General features: G+C 35.8%; 1 protein-coding gene across 4 annotated transcripts in view; it reads right to left on the bottom strand.

Annotated features, from left to right (window-relative positions):
- LOC142334514 (uncharacterized) overlaps nt 1-26,972 on the bottom strand; it is a 62,331-nt gene that overhangs the window by 27,497 nt on the left and 7,862 nt on the right. For all 4 annotated transcript variants that reach the window (XM_075382611.1, XM_075382612.1, XM_075382610.1 and 1 more), the window contains exons 2-3: nt 20,789-20,980; nt 11,424-12,573 (exon numbers count right to left, since the gene is read on the bottom strand). In XM_075382611.1, the coding sequence (XP_075238726.1) occupies nt 11,424-12,573; nt 20,789-20,980 (1,342 nt within the window). The remainder of the gene's footprint in view (nt 1-11,423; nt 12,574-20,788; nt 20,981-26,972) is intronic.

The following is a 26,972-nucleotide window of genomic DNA, read 5'->3' as shown; positions in this document are numbered from 1 at the left end:
CTATTGAATGGTTCCCCTCAGTTTATTATAGTACAAGATTAAGAATTAGTTTATAGACTTCGCTTTTTATTAAAGAGACAACTTAAAATTAGCAAAATTAAAATTAAAATTAGCAAAAATATCTTCTTTGAATACAAATATATTTAAGAAAACGTTTTTCCAAAGATTTAATAAATTTGATTTAATAAATTTGCAATACATCTCAAAAATCTATTGATTGGTTTCCTTCAATTTTTTTTATAACACGAGATTCAAAGCCAGTTTATTGACTTTGCATTTCACAAAAGAGGCAACTCATTTTTGACAAATTTGCTTCTGTGACACAAAAAGTTCAAAAAACGTTTTCCTATTGTTTTGAATAAAAAATTTAATAGATTCACTGAAACGTGCACACCTGGATATGTTAGAAGACAAGCCTTACATTCAGTTTATCGATTACACATTCTAGAAAATAGGCAACTAATTTTTGACAAATTTGCTTCTTTGAAAAATCCAAAAAACGTTTTCCTAACGTTTTGATTAAAACATTTTATAGTTCCACTGAAAACTTTATTGGACCCCTAGGCTTGTTAGAAGACAAGCTTTAAAGTCAGTTTATCGATGTTGCATTTTAGAAAGGAGACAATTCAATTTTGAGCAAATTTGCTTCTTTGACTCAAAAAATTCAAAAAAGCAGTAATAGGCAACTCAATAGTAAATAGGCAACTCAATATTGGCAAAGTTGCTCTTGCGAATTACAAAAAACATATAAATTGTTTTTCTGACATTTTTTCTTTAAATTTTCAATAGATACTCAAAAAAACTGTCGAGAGTACATCCTCATTTTGTAAGAACAAAAGATTGGTTATAACTGATTGGTTCCGCAAGTTTGTAAATAGGCAAGTTGAAATTTGCAAATTTGCTTCTTTGACTTTAAAAATTCAAAAACCATTTTTCTAACCTTTTTAGTAAATTTTCAGTAGATAACAAAAATCGTTCAAACAAGCCAAAAAATTTTCTCATCGTCTCGCAAAACTGCAAAGAGGCAACAGAAAAGTGGCAAAATTGCTTCTCTGTAATAGAAAAGAAAAAAAAATGTTTTTGCTACCGTCTTAATAAAAATTTCAATCAAGTTTCAAAAGACCTATTTAATAAACCTCCTCAGTTCATTACAACACAAGCTGAGAAATTATATAACCATTCTGCAAAACCATAAAGAACAGACAGAAATGTTCCTGAAACTTTTCTTATAAAAAAGAACTACAATTGGGTTTGTGTTTTCTTTGATCCTTATTGCATACTACTAGCCGCGAGCCTAGTTAATAGGGTAGTATGTATTCCTTAGAAAATCCGACATTCACTTTTATTTTGTTTTCATTTTATTCATACTACTAGGGTAGTATACACTGAAACACCTTCTCAAGAAAAATATTTAAAAAAGAAAAGATAGATAAGAACTCTTTTCTATTTCTCAAAAAGAAGGAAGTCAAAAGCTTCGAAATAATTCGCCCATTCAAAAATGCTCACGCATATAATCCCTTTGAGATGGTAAACTCAAACGTCTCCTCTTTTGTCCGCGGTCTCCGAAGTTCCCCTTTGGTCTCAGTAGTCAACAATTGACAAGTATAGTGTTTCCTTTGGATCGCAGTAGTCACCAAAATAAAAAAGAGCATTTCATAGGTGGCAGATAACATCCCGAAGCAAATAAAAGCAGTTAAATGGTAGCAGTTGTCCTTAACTTCATAAGAATTGCAAAACAGAATTTCTTGAAAAGAGCTTCAAAGTAGACGCAGTATTTAAGCAACCAGTATTCTCTGCTTGTTTTTAGCTTAAGTTGCCTAGTCGCCCCGCATTTTAAATTCAAAAAAATTTACTTGCTTTGCAGATGTATAATTTTAGATTTAGTTTGATTGGTTTTTAGGTTTTATTTGTTCCTAAGACTCCACACACACGAGACTCGCTGCAAATTCATATATGTAAAAAAATTGAAAGCAATTATTTGGTCCTGTTCAACAAATCACCGGTACACACGCGCTAACGCTTAGTTTTTCCTTTTTTAAACAAATTTTTAGCTAAATTTGTGTCGCTATTTTTGAACGAAAAGAGCTAGGCTGATTAGCCTACATTAACATGAAGGTTTTTTTACTTTAACAAAAAAGTTCCCCTTTGGTCTCAGTAGTGAACAATTGACAAGTATATTGATTCCTTTGGGTCGCAGTAGTCACCAAAGTAAAAATGAGCAATTCATAGGTGGCAGATAACATCCAGAAGCAAATAATCAGTTAAATTGTAGCAGTTGTCCTTACCTTCATAAGAGTTGCAAAACAGAATTTCTTGAAAAGAGCTTCAAAGTATACCCAGTATTTAAGCAACCAGTATTCTTTGTTTGTTTCTAGCTCAAGTTGCCTGGTCACCCCGCATTTTAAATTCAAAAAAAATTTACTTGCTTTGCAGAAGTACAATTTTAGATTTAGTTTGTTTGGCTTTTAGGTTTTTTTTGTTCCTAAGACTCCACACACACACACACAAAGTAAACAGTTCAGGAAAAATTTCTGGTACCTTGATTATGATTAACGGAGAGCTAAAACTAGCAGAAGATATGTAAAGTCATATATGTAAAAAAAATTGAAAGCAATTATTTGGTCCTGTTCAACAAATCACCGGTACACACGCGCGAACGCTTCGTTTTTCCATTTTTAAGCTAATTTTTAGCTAAAGTTAGCACCACAAAAAAAACTCATTCGTAATTTTTCTTTTTGCAAAAATTTGCGTCGCTATTTTTGAACGAAAAGAGCTAGGCTGATTAGCCTACATTAACATAAAGGTTTTTTTTTAGTTTAACAAAAAAATCGTCGCTCCGTTAAATTCGAGCCGTTTTTTACCTTCGCTTTACATAAGACAGAACAATTACAAGTTGACTGCAACAGTTTTTCCAAGACGACAAATAAAAAAGCCAGAGTTTACAATATGCGCTGAACAAGTTCAAAATGACTGAGCTCACCAAGAAAATTCAGATTAATCTCCTGCAGTCATCCGTTGGGCAGAGAAAAAGCTTCCGCACTCTTTCTTTGCTGATCAAAAACATCAAGGAGAGCGTTGAAGAGCTAAAGACAAACCTCGACAGCATTGTGATGGATACGTAAGCTCTAGTAGTATAAACTCCGTGATGAAACGTCACTCAAACTTGATCTATAGTCTTGATAAACTGGAACTGGAAATCAGCAGTCTCGACGGTCAATTGAGTCAATCATCCACTCGAGTACGCGATGACATCAGCTGCGTTTCACATTCGTCAAGAAGACAACTCGAGTCACAGCAATCGACACCTGTTCCCCAAAAATAGGAAAAAAAACGACGTGACAGTAAAGAACTCCGTCAGCGTTGTGTCCCTCATGTGTCCTCAAGACCGGCGAAACCATCGTTTTTCGTCCCGCAATGACAAAATAACCCAATCTTCTGCCAGAGTTCCCGCAGAGCTACTAGCAATTTTCTCAGATTTCTAGAGAATGGACTGAAGAATCAGTAGAAGACTCTACGACAACGAAACACATTAAACAATCAATCTCGTTATCAGCAGCATCAACTCAAATATCCAGAGCAAAGATTCATGACATATTTTGAGTAATCTTCAGCACCCAGAAAACAACGTGGGACTCAGAGAACAAGACAACACTTTCAACCAGTTTGATTCAATCCAGCAACCCCCATTCCATTGAAAAAAACTGCAGTCTTATTTCCTGTTGAATCTATTGATAACCAACCGGAAATGCTTCACTCATCAATTAGAGAAATGAACCAGTTCTCTAGTTCAAAGTTGGTCATACTGCACGATATGCCAATAAATCAACCAACAAATGCCAGGGTTAGACCAAAAGAAAAGTCTTCTGTTCCCTTAAATAAAAAAGAGTAGATCAAAGCATGCAACGTCTTGCATTAGAATTACAAAACTCGTTTCAACATAACTGCTCAGTTAACAAAACGAATACTTGTCAAGTTCATGCATTTTAAATGAGCAAATGCTTCAGCGTCCAATTCATTCAGAAAAAGGAACAAAAAAGAGTGACAAATGAGACCACGCCAAATCCATATTGTTACGAAAACAGTCATCACAATCCCGTTATTTGACAACAATCAAACCTCAACTGCTCAAAACGTTTCAAACACTCAATATCCAGCTATTCAATTAAGGGAAAACCAGAACAGCGGGAATAAATACAGTATCGCAAACAAACGTTTCCCAACAATTTCGGAACCCACATTATCTAACTGGAGTTCATTTTAGCAGTGTAAATTGAACGGAAGAACCAAACGATGGAAATTTTCCCCCTCCAATACAGCACTCAACAAACAAGGTACCAACCTTGTTTGCTGTACGTCTTCACAGCCACTTAATTTTCCGCGTAATCAAGAAAACCCATTTACAAAGTACCAAACAGCCATTCGTCCCCCCATATTAGCCAACCAAACGTTTTGGGAAACTTGAAACAAATTCCAAATTGGTCTTGTCCTGGAAACCAACTGTTTCAGCCACAAACTGAAATACAAACAGAAACAATCCGGTTCGAAAACAATTTTAATTTACAAACCACAAACAAAAATTCCATTAAATTTCCGCCAAAAACAATATCAATTTTCAATGGAAACCCACTGGATTACCATGAGTGGATAAACAATTTTTTCAACCTAGTCCACAACAACACTAGCCTTAGGGATACACACCGTATAACATACTTAAAGAACTCGGTCGTAGGAAAAGCCATGGAAATAATTCAAGCTTACTCGTGTGACACAGCATAATACCCGATTGCTTTAAAAGAGCTTATGGATCATTTTGGAGATCACATTATTGTTTTGAATGCTTTCAGCAATCAACTGGAAGCGTGGCGTCCGAAAAGTGATTACAACAAACAGAATTTTGTATTTTTTGCTTCTTTTCTCAAACGGTTGCTGAAAGCTTTTGAATATTTAGGCTTCGAAGCCGACTTGCAAAATTCAACATTGACGAAAAAAGCAAAAGAAAAAATAACACAAAACATTCTGATAAAATGGACAGAGTATACAATAACATCAATTGGTAATCAACCAACGGTCTCTGATTTTCAAAAGTGGCTTGAAATAAAGGCCCAAGTGAACGAAAAAATCACCAGGGAAAATGTTTATAAACCTTTTAATAATCAGAACAATTTCGGACACCACAAAAATAACCTTAGCAGAATTAACAACAACAGTGATAACAGGAACAATAATGATACGATTCAAATTTCCACTAATGCATTGAACAATTGGAAACAAAATTCGTTGAGCTCAAATCCCCCTGCAAACCAACACATTCAACCGCTTGTCTCTCCGCGTAAAAGCACTGAAAAACCTAACACGTCTTTCAGGAAATCCAAAGGAAGTCACATACTCGCTAGCTGTCCTGAATATTAGAAAAGTTCGTAGGACCAGGGGTATGAAATTGTGAGCAAGAACAATCTTTGCTCGAAGTGTTTAAATAGAAAACATTTTAAGCAGTCCAGTCCTACCCCAAAAAGATGCCAAACAAGTGAAAGCTTTCAACATACAACTTTGCATGTTTGTTCAAAACAAATTAAGGGGCCAACTGCTGTTTTCTCAACAAGCAACCACACTCAGAAGTCACAAAATCTGATCAGACAGCAGACCCAGTCACTCGTTCAACACCATAATTAAAACAAAAGTACTGAAACCTTCAACAGTAAAAAAAAGACAGCAAACAAGATATGATCAATCGTTATCTGCTAAGCAACAATCACAATAACAATATATTTAACGGGCTTATTTGAATTCTTTTATATCGACCCAAAATTTCAGTATTAATCAAAACAAATTTCCTCCTGAATGGTATGAACAACTACAAATATTAACAGTTTCGTTTGTAAATGGTAGTTAAGTGTTCCATAATTATGACTTGATTGATCCCGGAAGCTGGTTCACCTTCCTGCTTGATAAAGTTACCAGCTTTCTTGAGCTTCCATGCGAAGCACAAGCATCAACAACTCTGCAGTACCTCAACAGTGAACATGAAATGCTACTGTCAAAAGTAAATGGAACAGTGACAGAAACACCGCTTCACAAAATTAACCAAAAGTTCAGTAATGCAAGAGCATAAAACGCCATATCTCACATATCACCCGCTAACACTCATGAACTCAACCAATTATGCGACGTCTTCAAAGAACTTAGTCACATTTATTTCCCTGAAATAGCCAACGTTGCAATAGGCGCCCTCCATGGCGTAATACGTTTGCCTTTACATACCCGATTAATGTAATCCAAGGTAGCCAAACGCGTCCATTTGGCGTTAAAACTAAGCGTTATAGGAGTGCGTCTTCTACAGTTGATCCAAAGAGAAATTTTATTGACATTCAGTCATTTTTTTCTTTAATCCGACTGCCAAGTAGTGTTGGACTGGATATCCTCAAAAAAGGAGCAAAACGTTTTTGTTTCAAACATATTGCAAGAAATACAAAAAGTTTCCTCGACCAAGCAATGGAATCACATCGCTATTTGTCTCAATCCTGCCGATCACGGCACTCGCGGCCTTGAGACTAAAGGCATTCAACAGAAGTGGTTAGAGCCACCCCAATTTCTCTGCGAAAATGAGTGGTCGTTGAATGAGATGAACAAACCACGAGCAACATGTGCTGCAGCGACAAGAAGCTCTAGGGCACTTGAACCTCTCGTCGATTCGACCAAATTTTCCACATGGAACAAAATTCTTCTGACGGTTGCAACAGAGTTCAATTTTATTTATCGAGCAAAGAAAATTCGAAAGAACAATCAACAGTACACAACTGAAGACTTTCAATCATCAAGAAATTATCTCCTGAAATTTTTTCAGGACAACTTTTTCCAACTGGCAATTTATTCATTACAAAGTGGAATTAACCTCGATTCCATGTGCAAAATACGATGCTAAATCCGTTGGTTGGATGATAACGGAATACTCCGATCCTGTGGTTGACTGCAGTATGCACCAACACAACTGGTTTTGGAAAAACGTCCGTTCATCTTGCACGCCAGGGACAAATTTGTTCGTTTGTACCTGGAACATGCCCATCAGGTATGTATTCATCAGTCCGCAGAACATACAAAAGCTGTCATGCAACAACGTTACCATGTGATTGGCCTTCGCAAAGCGTTAGCAAGCATACGATTTCATTGTTTCTCATTGTTTCATTTGTCGACGCTTTGACACGAAAAACAGTCAACCAATTATTGCGTCAGTACCCAGTTTTTGCTTTCGCACAGCAGAAATACAGTTACCCTTCGCTAACTGTGGTGTAGATTCCTTTAGACTTTTCTACGTCGAAGATTCTAAAGGCGTTTTAGAAAAATACCATGGTTTGGTCTTGGCATGCATGGTGACGCGTGCAGTTCACTTAGAAACGTGTCCAGACGTAAATACAGATACGTTTCTCAATGCTTTTAGAAGATTTTGCAGTCGAGGATGCCAGCCCCAACTTCTCTACGCCGACAACGAGAAAACTTTCGTTTGGCGCCTCTGAAGAACTTAAAAAAAATGTTAAAGCATTGAACAATGATAGGATCTAGAAAACTTTAGCAATAGCCAATACAACGTGGAAATTCAACCCCCCATATGGCCCTCATTTTCGTGGTGTCTGGGAGCGTTTCATGCAGAGCGCCAAAAGAATGCTCATTCTTATTCTAGGATCCAGAAGACTCTCTTTTGACACTTTCCTATTAATCATGGGGGAAACAGAATCAAACCTCAACTCCAGACCACTGTCAAACGTTGCTGACAGCCCGACAACGGGGACCCCTTGACTCCAAAAGACTTTCTCATCCAGAGTCCCTTCAATAACTTGCCACCAGGACAGTTTGGAGACCAGCAACCTACAAGCTTAAAGACTTGGAAAAACACGCAGAAGCCTATGAACCAATTATGGCGACGGTTGGTGAAAGAATATCTGACCACCCTTAGCAGACAATCAAAATGGCCACAGAGCAACCATCGGCCCCTCAAACGAACGACAACGTTTGGGTGTTGAAAGACAAAGCACCAAGAGGCATCTGGCCAATGGGAAGAGTCATGGAAACAACACATGGACGAGATGGAGAAACGAGAGTCGTAAAGTTAAAAACGGCTAACGGCACGTACGTTCGCCTCGTTTCCGGTCTCGCACGCGTTTTTTCTCGGTAGATTTTTTTATATCGATTTTTCTCGCTTTAATTTTAGGCAACGTGAGCTACCCTCTTTCCCCGCAATTTGACGTACTGATGATATTGACAAAATTACAGCTTAAAATTTCAGGGACATTTTCTACGAAGTGACAAAAGATTTCAATCAACTGATGTCTCAGAAAGCCCTTAATGCCCTTTTGTGCCTTGCAGCATGTTGCCAATGTTATTGCAACCCTTCAAGAATATGAGGATTCAGAAAAAACCGCCAAATTGCAACACAGCTTCGATTCTTTTATCCAGCAAATTGCAACTTAGACGTGCTCTGATAATATAAGAATTGACTAGAAATTTTTTTTAAAACATACCACAAACAAGTAGAAGCAATTAAAAGTAAAAAAAACATTTCGTGTGGAAGTTCTCTATACGCAGCAGAATTTAATCCTTACAATTTTTTAATTAAACATGGGAAGAAATTTAGTGAAGATACCGATAAAACAGGAAATCAATTTTGACAAGAAAGAACCAACAACTTTGCAACTGTTCAGACTGTTTTTTTAGTGTACCTATTTCTTGATTTCGTTCACCTACACGTATTTCAGTATGCGTTTTATGTGTTAACGCGACAAGGGAATAAAAATAAAACTGACAATTGAAAAGTTGAAAAAGCCTCCGATCAAAAACTCATGATTGAATGACACTTCAAAAAAACCCGTGCCAATCTTCATTAGAAAGTTGAAACAACATCAAATGATGTTTTCGCCTGGACAAAAAAGATAATTGAGCATATGGTATCTTCCTTCCAACTAAAATGGTTTTGTGAAATTCTTTTTGGTTTTTACGGCATAGACATTCTAAATTTTTTGACAACTCTCTGAAATAGTAATGTCAAATCTGATTTTTTCACAAATTTTTGTCTTTTAAGTGCACAAAAGAAACCTTTTACGGTACTCAATATCATCGTTATATAGTACAGAAGCCTCAGTTTGTTTCATGTCGATGAAACAGTTAGTATGCTAGCGAAACGCTGTTCATGGTAATGCCTTCAATACAGTGTCGTATGTGAATAAGATATCAGAGCCAATACGTAACATGTGCATAGGTGCTCAATGACCCAACTCATCGAACTTCTTTTTGATTTTAGTGCCATCTCAAGTTCGCACAACATTTAACTTGACGAATTTTAGCCTGGAACAGTTGGCCCGGACAGTTTCTTATTTGGACCAAAAGCCCAGACTCTTTTTCATTGATACATGAAGCCTAATAGTAAAAAAACGTCGAGGGTCTACAGATTGGAAGACTGTTTGAACCAAAAATTTCCCTTTTTGAGATCTGTCCTCCAATCTGGTGAGGTGATCCCCTGCCAAGCATCGTTTGCCTTGTGAATTCAATTTAGTGATGATGTTTGATCTCCTGTTTCGTCGCGCTCTGTTCTCGACCCCTCCATGAGGCTTTCGGGCGGTCTTTGATACAGGAACTGTGTCTTGCTCGACCTGGTTACCTGCCAAAGAGCACCTTACAAGTTATACAATGGGATGATTAGCAGCCGTAAAAGCTAAACAATTCCGGTAATTTCGTAATGGTAGATATAATTTTTTCAGGTGATATTTTTCAGCACTAAAATACGTATTATATGCTCACTGTTTTTTTGTGAAAACAGTATTTTTTGGAAAAAGGTAGAAAAAGATTAGCTAGAAAATAGCAAAATATATGCATGCCAGGACAAGTTCGTAACATACCCAGGTTTAGGTGTGCGACACTAGACGGCTCTGATCAGACCATTTGGGTCACACACCGGTGGCGTAGTGCGAACCAAATTACATGGTCTGGGAAACACTTGAGTCGCATGATGGAATGGTCTGGACAATGGTCGCACTGCAGTTTTATCAGATGGCAAAGACACACTACAATACTACAGTCTGATCAAAAGTTGCACAAAATTTTGGACAATGGTCGCACTATGGTCTGATCAGAGACCAACGTCTGGACATAAGTTGCCCGAAAATCTGACCACAGAGCATTAACTGACCATATTTATTTGATTGCAGTTTTATTAACACTGCTATTAATTACTCAAAAAGAAAATTGCAGGCACTTCATAAAGACTTTTTGTTTATAATGTTATGAATTAGTTTTGTCCTAATCTTAACAAGATATACTACCTTCTCCGGGTCGAGGTTTGGTAAGAAAACAATGTAAGATTAGTGGTGAAAAAAAACTTTTTCACCGCAAAGCGCCCGCATGTTTTAGCGTTGAATGTGGTGAAAGCGCTGAATTTTTGTACGATTTGCGGTTTTTAGCGGTGAAAAAGTTTTTTCACTGCATACACAGGATTTCTTACAAAAAAGAAACTCCCGTACACGGGTTCGAACCTCTCAGCTCCTGCATTTCAACATCTGCTTGTTCTAATTCGCAATCTGTCACTTACTTAATTGATATTTCCTGTGAATTTATGATAAGCGTTGAATTTAGCGGTAAGATTTCTGATTTTAGCGAAACATTTTTTTCACCGCATTCGCCTGTTAGCGGTAATTTTTTTCCACCGCATTCTGCTGATAGCGCTGTAATTTTTTTTCACCGCATTCTGCTGGTAGCGGTGAAAAATTTTCTTTCACCACTTAAGCGGTGAAAAAAATTTTCACTGCTTAAAAGTTTGTTTCATCGCATTCATCGCAATGAGCGCAAATCATATAATTTTTCTAAAATTCACCGCAATTCTTACTTTTTTTAGCGATTTTTATGGGTGACACCTCGACCCGGGTCTTCAAATTTAAGTTGAGTACTATAGATTTGAATTAAAAAATTTATCCATTTTCCAAATGATTATAACTTTTTATTAAGGAGAGGTCTGATCATAGGACAAAGTCTGGAGTATGGTCTGATCAGAGGGATCGTTGGTCGCACTAAAGTCGCACGATAGTCTGATCAGAGGGCAAAGTCTGGGAAATGGTCTGATCAGAGCGCTCTGATTGAAATATTATGATTCAGTACTTGTGTCTGGGGGCCCAGTCCGGGTGCGCTTCAAGAAATTGGTTCCTTGCATGATTTTGGAAAAAAACTTGCGTTTCAGATGGTGTAAAGATCCTGAACTTTTCTCTCAATTATCAAGCTCTTACAATTCATAGCTGTCAAGGCGTTTTCCGTTTCTCTGGATATGAGGCACCCTTACATATGCAAAATTGAAACTATTATGGATAAATTTGACACAAAATAGCGCAATAATATTTCAGCTTCATAGCTGTCATCAAAGAAACAATTGGTTTGAAATGTGAATCGATTACCAATAAATTGTGGGTCCATTGTCAAATCGGGATCCATTGACTTCTGCTTCATCATCTGGAGCCTCCTCATCTCACCCCCACCACCACCAATCTCTCCTATATTTCTCAAATCCTGTTCAGAATTCGAATTTTTCTTCAGCTCATACCCGGGATGCAAATTTCCGCCAAAATTGCCAACATATTCCGAGCTGCCTCCCCGCTCAGGCGTGAACAAATCGTTGAGACTTCCGTGAATGCTATTGGTTGCGAAAGAAGAAGAGGCAGCGTCTCTCGTGCTGCTCGTAACTGATTCGTACCTGCTTCTCTGCGAATCCATAAGATTATTCTCTAAAGACCACACCGTGTTGCTTCTCACATGTTTTTGTATTGTTAAATAATTGAGAAACGATGAAATAACTGTGTACCCGAACGCAAAGCCATCTCGCTCAATTTTTGATCTTTTAAAATTATTTTTTACAAATTGGCCTCTCTGCATTCTTCCATAATATGAGTCATTGTTATCCATAAGGAACGATTCAGAATAACTATCAAATACATGTGCCTGTTTTTCCACTGAATTAATGATGTGATGATACTGGCAGCCCAAAATAACCTCGAATTTGGGCAAACTGTCAAAACTTCGAACTCTAAACTGCTCCAAATCGTTGTCAATGTTTTCCCTGCTGGGTGGTATCTCTATTGGACAGGTCAATATATCCCTCTCGCCTTTCTTGTAATCACAGCAATGCTTCGAGGAGTGAATTTTGTTAACAAAAGTATTCTCATCGTTCTCAGTAATTTCACTGTCAGACGAAAAATCAAACGTGCTTTCTGGCAGGTATGTTTTATAAATAGCGTGAACAAGTTTCTGTTTTGTTTTCTCGGTTTTCACTCGCTCATCTTCGTAATAATTTCCAGAATAGCCATCACTTTCCAATTTTTCAGCCTTTTCTGGCAAGTTCTTCACATCTCTGTGGAATTCTTTACACCTACCAATGTAGGCCTTAACTTGGTAATAGTAAAACACGAGGTTCGCCTTTTTCATGTTGTCTACTAAAGTTTTCAACGTTCTCATCCAATATCGTCGCATTATGTTGATTTTGTCAGCTTCTGCTGTTACGTATACTATGCAGCAGGCTTTCACATTTCCTCTCGAGTGGATGTCGTACAGCTGAAATACGAAATACACAAAACTATGAGCGTCAGACAAACTGACGTCAATAATATTTCGCTCGAGTTCTAAAAAAATTTTAAATCATGTATAACATAGTATGCATGATTCCTAAGAATCATATATTACCCCGCATGACTAATAAAAATTGTATTATGAGCAGTGCCTTTTCCACTGGCTCTTTTAATGTTTAATTTCTCTCATCAACATAGTGAATTTTATACCAAATTAGGAATAGATAGGAAACTTTCAAAAACACATACTGTTGGAAAACAATTGGTGTATAATTTAAAAATTGTTAAAAAGCCAAACAAATAATTGAATAAAACTACATAAATAGATAAAACATAACAGCCTTTAATGAGAAGGGAGGATAAGACAAACAGCAAATAAAACATCAGAAACAGTTAATTTCAGGCAAAACTCAATATCTATTTCTGTTTAAAAAACACTTTCTAAAAAAATCAAAAAAGTAAGAAATAAAAAAACAAACTATGTATATTAATTTGTGCATCCTTAACAACCGATGAGAGCTGTCTCTAATGAGACAAGATAACAAGTAGGCAATAATAAGAAAAATGAGCAAAGATCAGAAATGAATGGAATTTCATGAAATAATTTCAAACATAAAAACCATCCGCATCAAACCGAACTTTCATAGACAGCCTCACAGATAGCGCCTTCGAAACCAATTGGACATTAGTGGCATAAGGTTGTAAAACTACAGCTTAACAACAAATACAGCCAACTCATAAAAACTACTAAATAATTTACTAAAAAATGAAGTGTTGAAGCCATCAAAAACAACAGCCAAAAAACATCAAAGGAGTAGTTTTACAAAGAGGTATTGTGAGGAGATAACAAAAGAGCAACAAACCTTGACCGGTATGAAGAACTAAAAACAGTTCTTAATAGGATTTCATGGTGTCAAAGTCATAAAACATTTAAATTGCAAAACCAGTAACAAAATGATGTCAGATTCAAAAGAAAAAGGATGGGACTTGTCATATTTGAGATTAAGTCACTTTATAACAAAGAGAACGGAAAGTAAAAATTAAAAGTTACATCGACGTTTTTGAAAACAATTAAATTCAAGGTCAATATAATCGTTAGCTATCTACTAATCATAATAAATAGGTTCAAGAAAACTCCAATAGAAAATCATTGAGAACTGTTATTATCTAAATATGGCATGCGACTACGAAAACATCATCTTATTCAGACAAAGAAGTATAATTCTATTGAATTTCTAAGAGAATTGTTGAAGCCATTTAAGCCATAATCGCTTAAAAAGGAATTTTTTATTAAGTTCTAATTTTTTAAAACAACATGTGACTTACCTATGTAAGGATTCTGTGACAATTAACAAAAACACAACTATTGTCTGATATTCAAAATTAAAATAAATTTTATGAAACTCGTAGTATCAATGTCTTGAAACAATTAGTTATAAGGAGAACGTCAAATTTAATAATTAGACTTCACTCAAAGCACGATAAATTATAACATTATTGAAACTAAGCCAACTGAAATAAAAACGAAAAAGAATTAATCGTCAAACTTTTTGGATAATTTTTTAGAACAATTATACACTGAGTCATGACAGACAAAAGTTTAAAAAAGCTTTAATGATTCGATCAAATTATTTTTTCTTTCCCTAACTTTTTTCAAAAGAATAGGACCAGTAGTTAATGAAATTAAGCCACATATTGACAGAAGTCGTGCTTAAGCTGTGGTAAAATTTAACTATTGACTTGTAGATTTTTTTTAAAATTATAATGAGAGACAAAAGAGCCGTTAAATATCAACTAAAACCATCACATAGGCTCATCATTGCCCCTTGAGATGGTCAATGTGCTCCTTTGGTTGCATAGAACTACAAACAGAACACCATACGGAGGCAGGACTGAATAGTTAAAAATTTATAAAAACACTTTGCCCTGAATTCATAAATTTTGTCCATTGGGCTTCAATTGAAAGTAAAGGGGATTTTTTAGTTCTTGGACGTTGAGAAACAGACCTTTGTGTAATTGGCATGGAAATATTACCAAAAAGATTTTTAGAAAGGAGAGTACCACAATACAAACCGAATCCTTTTTCATTCTAGAAAACTACAATGAAAACATACGTGACCTTGCTATCAATGAACATCCATTAAAAACACGTAATTCCTTCATGCCTCCGTGTAGCGCAGAATATGTCAAAAAATTACTGTATTATAAGAAAAGAAATTGTCAAAATTAATATCGATTTGAAAAAAAGCCGGCAAAATTTTGCTTCCAGAACACTTTGTTGGGATTTGGAATTTAAGAAAGTGCTCATGCGAATTTTAAAAAGATTGTGTCAGGTGTTTTCATATCTATACTTCAAATGTTTTTGAAAAATTTGGGCTAAAGAGGCATATTTAACGCTACTTTTTAATAAAAAAACCTTTTTAATAAAAATGAGTTTTTAAAATTGCTACAATGCTATAAGTAAACAAAATTTAGTACCAATTCAGAATCTTGTATTGTATTGTTTATTTCCATACTCCAGAAGCTGTCAACTTGAGAGGTAGTTAGGTATTGTTATGTTTAATCCAAAAACAACAAGAACGCTAGCGTGATTTATTTTAGCTTTCAGTCGGTATATTCGGCTTATGAATTATAAACGTTCAAAATTGTCGGCATGTTCAGCGTAAATTTGTTTATGATCGAATATAAAAGAAATCAGAAATATTAATTTGTTTTTCTATATTTTAACAATGTATCCAATGTCCGTGGGTGTGAAGTGTTTAACTTTTTCTTTTTCCATGTTCAGCTGTTTATGTTTATAAAAGCTATCCCCTATCAACATTCAGCAGAAAAAAAACTAAAAAAAATATCTTTTTCGAATTGATTTGTTAACGAGCTAAGGAAAAAAGTTTGAATCTATTTTGTTTCAGCCCTCAGCTTAGTGTGCATATAAAATGCCGCATGTGCTATTGTTTACTTAGTAAAATACAACACAACATTCATAGGCGGTGCAGTCCAGATTGATGTCCTCAATTATTTTTTTAAATACATATCCAGACCATTCGTGCTCATGAAATAACCCAGGCAAACCTAAATCACCTATGATGCAGACCTTGATGCGTTCAATTTTTGGTGCGTTCATGTGTTCGTTCAAAAATCCTTATGAAAAGACCCGTCCTAAATGCGACAAGGTCCAAAATTTTGCTTTTTCAATTTATAGAAAGAATAGTCAGGCTGAGCGAAAAAATTCATGATACAGACTTTGCCTTGTTGATGTTCAAAAAAAGCATCAATCTGTGAAAAAAATTCTATGATCAAGTCTTTGAGAGAATTTTCTCAACTCACTAGGCTGTCGACGTAATGTGTCAGTTATCATCTTCGATTTTTCTTAGCATAAGTTAGTTTAAGTGCCCACTTCGTAGCTTAGACGATTGCGAGGTCAACGAGATCTTGAAAAGCCAAAAACTGCATCAAAATTGGCCTGGAAAGTGTAGGTCTTGGAGAAAAAGGTCTGAAGAAAATGCAAAAACTGTACGCATTACATAAAAAGTTTGCCTTGTTCTTGAGCAATTGAGTCCAGGGAGATCAAAGCATTAAAACATTTTAAGCTTAGAATTGCTTTATTATAGATACAACTCATGGTAAAAAAAACAAATTTACGATAGATACTTGAAATATAAATAAGTCAAGTATTACATCTCATCAAAAGTCTCATAAAAAATTCGGGGGTATTTCAAATAGTCACGGGTCGAGGTGTCACCGCCATTCAACGCAAAATTATGTAAGATAAGCGGTTAATGCGGAAATTTTGTAAGATAAGCGGTGAATGCAGTGAAATTACATAAATCAGGCGGTGCATCCGGTGAAAAAAAACTTTATCGCCTGGTAGCGCTGAATTTACATAATTTCACCGCTGAATTTAGCGGTGAAGTTACATAAATTCACCGCTTCGAAAAAAGTGTCCCAATTATTTAAGATAAGCGGTGAATGCGGTGAAATTACATAAAATCACTGCTCAACTTTGTGGTGAAATTACATAAATTCACCGCATAGAAAAAATTGTTTAAATCGTGTGAGATCAACAAAAAATGCGGTGATATTAATGGGGAGTAAGGGAGGAATTGTTAGAATTACCCTCCCACTAAAACTACCCCTTAATCTTACATCTTTTTGAAACTTTTTTAAGCGGTGAATTTATGTAATTTCACCACTAGAGTAAGCGGTGAAACTTTAAACTCACCACATTTCACCACTAAAATGTGTAATTTCACCGCTAAAAATCGGAAATCTTACAAAAATTCACCAAGCATTCAAAACAAATATGCAAATATGCTGTATTAAAGTTAGAAGTAGCGCAGTGGAAGAAGAATTGGCTGACATACAGGAGGTGAGAGGTGCGAATTAGTAGGCGGTGAGATATTGTGATTTTTTATTATTTCACCGCTTACTCTAGCGGTGGGTTTACATAATTTCATTTTCATAATTTCCGATTTTTTCTCGACCCGGGTGAACGAAAAATAATATTGTCTAGACGAAAAACGCGACCAATATTTTTTCCTGACATTTGCCTTGGGTTGCAACCCTACCCCCCTGTCCTACGTCACCCAAATTCCTGTTCCAATAGCAATTTTTGGTCCGTTTGGTCTGGTCAATGTCCACTTCTCTGTCTGTTGTGTCTGGTCAATGCCCACATTTCTGTTTGCTGGGTCTGGTCTATACCCCTATTCAATTTCTAGAAGTCCGAACAAGGACGAGCCCGTTCTCTGCAAAAGCTATGAATGTGTGCTGCATTGACTGTTTTTCAAAAATAACAGCCGATCATTGGTAACCAACACCTAAATCTAGATGCTAAGACTATTTCATCAAAATGCTCTCCACATTTCCAATGATCTTTAAATTGACGCTTTCTGAAAAAAAAACTTTTTAAATTTTTTCTTTTTCAACCGTTGTTCAAAAAGGTAAACCGTTAAATTATAATTTTTGTTAGATGCTCTTACACGTTTAAATGGGTCTGGTCTAAAGGGCTTGTTTGTTCTAGCCAATGATCCCGGCTAAAAGTTTGACTTTTGGTCTGTTCATACTGGTCAAAAGCCCGGGCAAAGTCTGCTAAGACTGGCCATTTGTGGCCAACGTCTGTTTGATCTCGCCAAGGGTAGCCAAAATCTGTTCGGTCTGGCGAACACCTATTTCTGGATGTGGGCAATCTGGAACTGCCCTGTCAGCAACCGAAGTTGCTGACAGGGCAGCGTGGACTTGACCCGCTTTTACTTGAAATTCTAGGCTCGTTCTTAGAATTGGATATTCTTGAGCTGAAGCGACTTCGCAAACGAGCATATCTTCGTAACCTCGCCTTTGATAATGAACAAATGCAACGGATATCTAAACCTAAGTTTAATACTCGATTGTGAAAAGTAATGATAGTTGCGAGAAAATTGTTTCATCAATTGTAACCTTTCGTCCCCTTTTTTTGCAACACATAACTAGACAAATAATTATACTGTACCAAGCTGTTTATTGCCAATATTTTGGGTCTAATAATATTTTGGGTCTAACAATATTCTGAGTCTAAGGTTTTCTGGACCTGGCGACCAAATGATGCATTTGGCTCCCCTGGATGAGATCTGCGACCCAAGACAGGTATTAACCAGATCAACTTCGGTTGCTGACAGGGCAGTTCCAGATAGCCCATATCCAGAAATAGGTATTGGCCAGACCGAACAGATTTTGGCTACCCTTGGCGAGATCAAACAGACATTGGCCACAAATGGCCAGTCTTAACAGACTTTCCCCAGGCTTTTGACCAGTATGAACAGACCAAAAGTCAAACTTTTAGCCGGGATCATTGACTAGAATAAACAAGCCCTTTAGACCAAACCCAATTAAACGTGTAAGAGTATCTAACAAAAATTATAATTTAACGGTTTACCTTTTTGAACAACGGTTGAAAAAGAAAAAATTGAAAAAGTTTTTTTTCAGAAAGCCGTCAATTTAAAGATCATTGGAAATTTGGAGAGAATTTTGCTGAAAAAGTCTTTTCATCTAGATTTAGGTGTTGGTTACCAATGATCGGCTGTTGTTTTTGAAAAACAGTCAATGAAGCACACATTCATAGGTTTTGCAGAGAACGGGCTCGTACTTGTTCGGACCTCTAGAATTTGAATAGGGGTATAGACCAGACCCAACAAACAGAAATGTGGGCATTGAATAGTCACAACAGACAGAGAAGTGGGCATTGACCAGACCAAGCGGACCAAAAATTGCTGTTGGAACAGGAATTTGGGTGACATAGGACAGGGGGTAGGATGCAACCCAAGGCAAATTTCAGGAAAAAATATTGGTCGCGTTTTTCGTCTAGACAATATTATTTTTCGTTCACCCGGGTCGAGAAAAAATCGGAAATTATGAAAAAGAAATTATGTGAACCCACCGCTAGAGTAAGCGGTGAAATAATAAAAAATCACAATATCTCACCGCCTACTAATTCGCACCTCTCACCTCCTGTATGTCAGCCAATTCTTCTTCCACTGCGCTACTTCTAACTTTAATACAGCATATTTGCATATTTGTTTTGAATGCTTGGTGAATTTTTGTAAGATTTCCGATTTTTAGCGGTGAAATTACACATTTTAGTGGTGAAATGTGGTGATTTTAAAGTTTCACCGCTTACTCTAGTGGTGAAATTACATAAATTCACCGCTTAGAAAAAAGTGTCAAAAAGATGTAAGATTAAGGGGTAGTTTTAGTGGGAGGGTAATTCTAACAATTCCTCCCTTACTCCCCATTAATATCACCGCATTTTTTGTTGATCTCACACGATTTAAACAATTTTTTCTATGCGGTGAATTTATGTAAGTTCACCACAAAGTTGAGCAGTGATTTTATGTAATTTCACCGCATTCACCGCTTATCTTAAATAATTGGGACACTTTTTCGAAGCGGTGAATTTATGTAACTTCACCGCTAAATTCAGCGGTGAAATTATGTAAATTCAGCGCTACCTGGCGATAAAGTTTTTTTTCACCGGATGCACCGCCTGATTTATGTAATTTCACCGCATTCACCGCTTATCTTACAAAATTTCCGCATTAACCGCTTATCTTACATAATTTTGCGTTGAATGGCGGTGACACCTCGACCCGGGACTATTTGAAATACCCCCGAATTTTTTATGAGACTTTTGATGAGATGTAACACTTGACTTATTTATATTTCAAGTATCTATCGTAAAATTGTTTTTCTTCTATTTCCGAGCGTCTTTTAGTAAATGTTTCTTAACTTCGTTGAACAAAGACGATTGGAGGCGTTTTCTAAGCGGTGAATTTATGTTATTTCAAAACAAAGTTAAGCGGTGAATTTGTGTAATTTCATTGCATTCACTGCTGATCTCACACAATTTTAACGCTTTCTCTTAGCGGTGAATTTATGTAATTTCAACACTAAGTAAAGGGGTGAATTTATGCAATTTCACCGCATTCATTGCTGTTTTTACACATTTTTAACATTTTTTTCTAAGCGATGATTTTGTGTAAGTTCAACACTAAGTTCAGCGGTGAACTTAGGTAATCTCATCGATTCACCGCTTATCTTACATAATTTGGACACTTTTTTCAAAGCGGTGAATTTATGAAAGTTTACAACTAAATTCAGCGGTGAAATTATGTAATTTCACCGCTACCAGGCGATAAAGGTTTCTTCAACGCATTCACCGCATGATTTATGTAATTTCACCGCATTCACCGCTTATCTTGCAAACTTTCCGCATTCACCGCTTATCTTACATAATTTTGCGTTGAATGGCGGTGACTTCTCAACCCGGGCTGTTTGATCTGACCAATACCCACAATTTGGTCTTTTCGATTTGACCAATGACAAAATTTCGGTCTGTTTGGTCTGACCAATAACCATATCCAAGGCCCAGAGGTCCAGTCGAAGAAAGAGCTGGTCTGGCCAAAAGTCTGACCTAAGTCTGTCCAGTCTGGCCAAAAGTCTTATAGGCAAGGGCTCTTCAGTCTGGCTAATGGTGGCCACAGTCTGTTTCGTGGGGCCAAGGGTAACCATAGTCTGTTGGGGCTGGCGAAAATCTCTTTTTGATATGTTCCGTCTGGAATCCTTCTGTACGCAACCCAAGTAGGTTTTGGCCACTACTTGTATTGGGTCGGTGTACCTTATAAATAGCTCAATATATGTATAGATATAATAGATAGATATAGAAACTTTCTGACCTTGAAGAGGGTTCCCATGCAATGCAGGATTAGCTGTTTCTTATCTTTCTCTCCGGTCTCAATGACATCATTTCTAGCTCCAATCTCAATCTCCTGGTAGAAGTGGGCTTCCTTTCGAAGAGAGATACAATGTGCGTCTATCTGTTCCAAGCAGTGGTCGCTCGATAGAAACTGTCTCGCCAGTCGCTTCTTCACTCATTCCATTTTGTTTCAATTCCCAATTAAACTTAAATCTTATAAAATGTGGGACACAGTTTTATAAAATTTACAAAAGTGTGCAAATTTTTTTGCGCTAACATTAACAGTTGATTGAGACAATTTTTTTTTATCAGTAAACAAAATACTATTTATTGGATTTTACTGTGTACTGTTTATCATCGTAGGCCAATAGGTGGGTCCATTCACTTTTCCCTCATAAAAGAGATGCAAACCATCTTGTGAATTTATTGAACAATGGCAGCATCAATGGTTAAACGATTAGTGACGTAGATTTATTTTAAACTTAGAGAAAATGCTGAAGGCGCTGTTGTACTGGTTAGCTGAGTATTTAGTCGATTCCCGGGTCGAGGTTTGGCGCTGAATTTTCGTAAGAAATGTGGTGAAATGCGGTGAAAAAAATAATTTTTACTGCGTATTTCTTACATCTTTTTGCGGTGAATGCGGTGAATCGCGGTGAATTATTTATTTCAACCGCGTTTTCAGTATACTAACAAAAAAGAATCGTCCCCACACGGGATCGAACCACTGACCTCGTGCATGCCTTCCACTGCTTAGTCCACTGCGCCAACTGTCACTAATTTCTCTTGCAATTTCTTGTGAATTAAAATCAGATTGAGTAAACTTTGGAAATCATATGCGGTGATTTTTTGTAAGAAATGCGGTGAATTTGGCGATGAATTTTTTTAAGAAATGCGGTGAAATGTGGGGAATTATTTTTTTTTCACCGCATTCACTGCTTTCACCGCATTTCTTACAAAAATTCACCGCATTTCTTACAAAAATTTACTCAAAAACCTCGACCCGGGTTGAGCCACAATTGGCCAGTGCTTGTTTGAATTGGATCCTGAGTTGAGGTTTTTGGGTAAATTTTTGTAAGAAATGCGATGAATGCGGTGAATTTTTGAAAGAAATGCGGTGAATGCGGTGAAAAAAAATATTTCACCGCATTTCACCGCATTTCTTACAAAAATTCACCGCCAAATTCACCGCATTTCTTACAAAAATTCACCGCATCAACCTTTTTTTAGCAAATTAAAGTAAAAAATGCGGTGAAACCGGTGAATGAGGTGAAAAAAAAAATAATTCACCACTTTTCAACGCATTTCCTACAAAGACTCACCGCGAAATTCACCACATTTCTTACAAAAATTGACCGCATATGATTTCCAAAGTTAACTCAATCTGATTTAAATTCACAAGAAAATTCCAAGAGGTAACTTACAGTTGGCGCAGTGGACTAAGCAGTTGAAGTGATGCAGGAGGCCAGAGGTTCGAACGCGTGTGGTGGCGAATCCTTTTTGTAAGAATACTGAGAACGCGGTGAAATTAAGTAGTTCGCCGCGACTCACCGCATTCACCGCAATAAGATGTAAGAAATACGCGTTGAAAATTGTTTTTTTTTTCACCGCATTTCACCGCATTTCTTACGAAAATTCACCGCCAAACCTCGAAACGGGACAATTGCGGTGCGATTGCCAAACCTTCGAGATTTATTTAGAATTCCACTTTTGACTACTTTGCTTCTTGAGCTTAGATTTGAAAAGCAGTTGACCACTAATTTGTTTGAACGCAAATGAGAGAACGAAATTGAAATTTAAACAAAATTAAGATAAAAGGAAGTTAAAAGATGATCATATGTTATTCGTACACAAGAAAAGAAGTTAGATTTGTTTATACACTTGAATAAACAGTTTCATGTCTAGAACCTGAACAAATGATGATTGCAACTCAAATGACTGATGAAATGGATTTAATGAAATGAACTAAGTAAATAAAACAAGAACTGAATACGGCAAAGGACATTTTAATGACAAATATGCAGTCTCTAAGACATTTCCACAAGTTTGAGGAAATAATAAATATTAATAATCTAAACTAAGAAAATTAGTACTTTTTCACCGGCTAAATAATAATAAAATGTTAAAATATTAAATGATTATAAGAAGTTTAATAGTTTAAGGTTGTTCAGATAGTTTCATTCAGATTTGTCAGGTTGTTGCTCAGCCTCTGGAAAATTTGGGTTTGGATCAATAGTTCACCGCTCTTTAAGTTTTCATGCAGAGACTGTGCTATAACAGCTGTAACAGATACAGGAAGTACAGTTGAATAGTCAAGTGTATCCTGTATTACCCCAATTACAGTCTGTGTCTGCTGATTAGAGTTTTTCTTTTGTTTCTTTAGCTGCCTTTTGCTTCATCTAATTGAGGATGTGTCCGACTCAGACGTATCGTTAACCTGAATAAAACGCTTTTATACTCTGAGTACTATTGTTATTTACAGCTCGGATGGGCCTGACGAAGATGGTTGTGTTAGTGGAGCTGCGATTGGTTGGGCAGGACTGAAGTGCAATATTTCAGGTAAATCTGATCGGTTTTTCATTGTCTCATCGTGTTTTCATTTTCCTTTGGAATTCTAATTTTTAAGATTTTTGTCACATTACTTGTAGTTGAAATGCATGATTGGCTTGATGATATGATGCTGATGTCAACAGGCTGTTTCCTTGATCGCTTTATCTTTTTGTTACCAAGCTAATTTCTTATAAGATCCTTCTTGTGATTCTCTATCTTTTGTTCTAATTTTTGTTTCGCTAATTTGTGGTAGCCTCTTGTCAGCGTAATGGGCTAATTCTGTTTCTCGTTCGTTTTTCGTTCCAAACTCGGCGATATCCGAGATACGTACTCCAACTCAAGGCTTATTTGGTTCTTTTATTATGCTGGTTGTTGGGCTAACTTTTCCAACTGTGCTCCCCGTCTAATTTATTCTTTTCTTTTATTTGCGGCATGAAATTATTGGGCGATCTTCATTGGTAAACCTCCTTAGGTCGAGAAATACCTTCTGACCACATTTGACTATTCTCTTATTCCTTCTTTTTCCGTTGCTCTCCATGAGCACAAGCATTTGCGGTGCAAATGACCTTCTCTAATTCCCCGTCAGAGCACATTCCAGTGTCGGCCCACTGCTCATCTCTGAGGTATGATTGGCCTGGTTTTGTATCTTTGTCTAAATAATATTTAATTTTTTTCTATAATTTAAATTTTTACAATTTGATTTTGTTGTAATAATAGACGCTGAATTATTGCACTTTCTGTCAAAGTGTGCTTCAAATGGTGTTATAATCGTTTTCTTTTGTTTAGTTATTCTGAGCTATTGAAAGATTGCATGTATTGCATGATTTAAATTGAACTTTTTATTTAAATGTGCTTTCATATCTTATAAATGTCGTTTAATAGATTGAGTGAGACGTTCAACAAAGCCACTTGCTCTATGGTTATGTGCAGAGGCAAATATTGTTTCAATAATGTTTTTTAATCAAAATTTTTCGCATCTTTTTTGTTAAATAGCAAAATAACTGTTGATAAATTTACTAAAAGTCATAATGAAACCAATAAGAACTCTCTCTGGTGGTACTAAGCCACAGGAAAGGAACAAAGAAGCAAAAAAACTAAAAAAAAATACGAACAACAAATTACAAACATTGCGAAAACACAAACTAGTGAAGCCATTAAAAATATTAGCTTTATCTGAATATTATGTATTTTTATTCCTATTTCTATTTATAATTTATTTCAGTTAAACTTATCCTGAGTAAAGAAATAGATTCCATTGGGCCACATTTAGTAATGATTGGGATCTGTTGTTACGCGAATGTGCTAAAGGAAGAGAAAAAGAAACAAACATATACCACTCACATAACTTTTTATGAAACCGCATATTGTCTGACAATCAAAACATTACGTAATAATATCAAAAAGCATGTTAACTTTTATTATACTTGGAATTGAATCGGACCTCTTAATGATGTGAATAAATTACAAATTGACAAAAAAACAACAAAAGCTGAAAAAATTGAAAAATCTTTAGGTTAAATCATTTATTCAATACTCAATTACAAGCTTGTGGGCCGGTCAAAATTGTACGGCTACCTAATGAATAGAAAAAAAGGCGAAAACAGCAAATTCAAAAAACAATGAGCAAGAAATTTTTGCAGCAATTGAAAAAGGAACTTTTCAGTAAAACTTTCTTCTTTCAATTAGTTCTTGGATTTTTTAAACAATTTGACTTCAATAAATCAAATAAGATGAACAAATACATTAAAACCGCGAAAGTTTTTAGAAAACCCTTAAAATCAACACCTTTGAATTCAATAGTTTTCAACGGAAGCTAATTGAAACGCAACGTTACGCCTCGATGAGACAACAAAGATGTTTTTCAGTCATAAGTCATCAATAGGACATTACAACAGGTCCTTGACCATGAAAATAACACTAAATACAGGCAAAAATCAAAAAATCAATAGAAAAGTGCGAGATAGGATCCATTGAACATCATCTTTAAACCAATGCAACTATTGATAGAAGAATAATGCGTTGAAAATCAATCAAACCAATAAAGTACGAAAATTATCGAAAATTTTTTTAAAAAATTGTGAAAACTCGTGCATCGAAGTCATAACACCAATATTTAGAAGACAATACCGCTAACTAAATTAATTTTGGTTGAAGACAAAAAAAGTGGTCCGGTCATTACTGAGACTGACTTACAGGTAAAAAAAAACAAATTTATGACCGGTAAACTTTTTTTAAAAAAATCGAAAAAATTGTTTTTAAATCTTAAGAGCCATAAATCTCAACAGCTTTCAATGGAAGTCAATAAATACGCTGAATTGGAGCGTATGCCTCAATTGGAGGGCAAAGATGTTTGTCATACAAAGGTAATCAAAAAGACATCAAAATAGGTCCTATACTCTGGAGAAAAACAACAAACACAGGGAAAAACCAATATTTCAGTAGAAAAATGCAAGACGAAAGTGTCGAAGCCATTTAAACCATAAGCTTTCCCTAGAAAAATTTATCCATGGCGATCTGAAAATTTTCTCCCAGCCAATGTGAGATATCAAAATCAGGATAATGTGATAAGATTTCAAGAGGAACTAACAATAGGAAATATCCCAAAAATTTTTTGAAAAATTTTTTAAACATATGTGACGTTGAAGTCATCCATCAAATGTTTAGAAAACAAAACCGCTAACCAGAATAACTTAGGTTGCAAAAGAAAAGCAATCGGCCCTGTCATTACTGCAATTGACTTAAAATTCAAGAAAACAAATTTATTATCAGTTAAAGATCCCGAAAACTCTCGAAAACCTATTTTTAAAGTCTTAATAGCCGTTAGCTGTCCACTGAAAGCTCTTGATAGGTTCACTTAATGCGCATTACGAAACTTATTGCGTCGAAGCCAAAAAAAACACGAGCGATTCCTTGAAAACGAATTGTTTTTTTTTGTTCATTGGGCTTTATTTGACTGTAAATCAGGTTTTTCTTTAACGGAAACCAGAAACGAAAAAAGACCAGTTTCTAGATGACCCAAGGAAACGAAAACATGAAAGGTTTTCTAAAAAGGCTTTCTAAAAAAATTGAATTCTTTTCGAGAGTTTTTTTTAGAAAACTTTTCACCTTTTTGTTTTCTTAGATCACCTAGAGACTAGTCTTCTTTCATATATTCATATAAAGGTTCCGTTAAATAAAAATTTGATTTACAGTCAAATGAAGCAACGCGAACTAAAAATACTTCTTTTTCAAGGAATCGCTCGTGTTTTTTTTGGCTTCGAATACGAATTTGCGTAATTTTAAATATCAATTGGTTTTATTTTTGAAGTTTTAATAGAATTTTGAAGTCTTATGGCATAATCTTGTTCACTAACAGCGCAATAGGTTTCGTAATGCGCATTAAATGAACCTATCTTGTGCTTTCAGTGGACAGCTAACGGCTATTAAGAATTTAAAAAAAACTTCGTGAACTTTTGAGAAATTTAACCGATAATAAATTATTTTCTTGAATTGTAAGCCAATTTCCGTAATAACAGGGCTCATTCCCTTTCCAACCAAGATAAGTCTGGATAGCGGTTTTATTTTCTAAACATTTGATAATGACTTCAATGCCACAATTTTTCAAAAAAATGTCAATA

This window comes from Convolutriloba macropyga, chromosome 2 (genome assembly GCF_964194025.1).
Source record: "Convolutriloba macropyga chromosome 2, txConMacr16.3, whole genome shotgun sequence".
NCBI classification, from domain to species: Eukaryota; Metazoa; Xenacoelomorpha; order Acoela; family Convolutidae; genus Convolutriloba; species Convolutriloba macropyga.
Note: the sequence above shows the minus strand (reverse complement) of the source record. Positions and strands in the feature narration are given on the sequence as shown.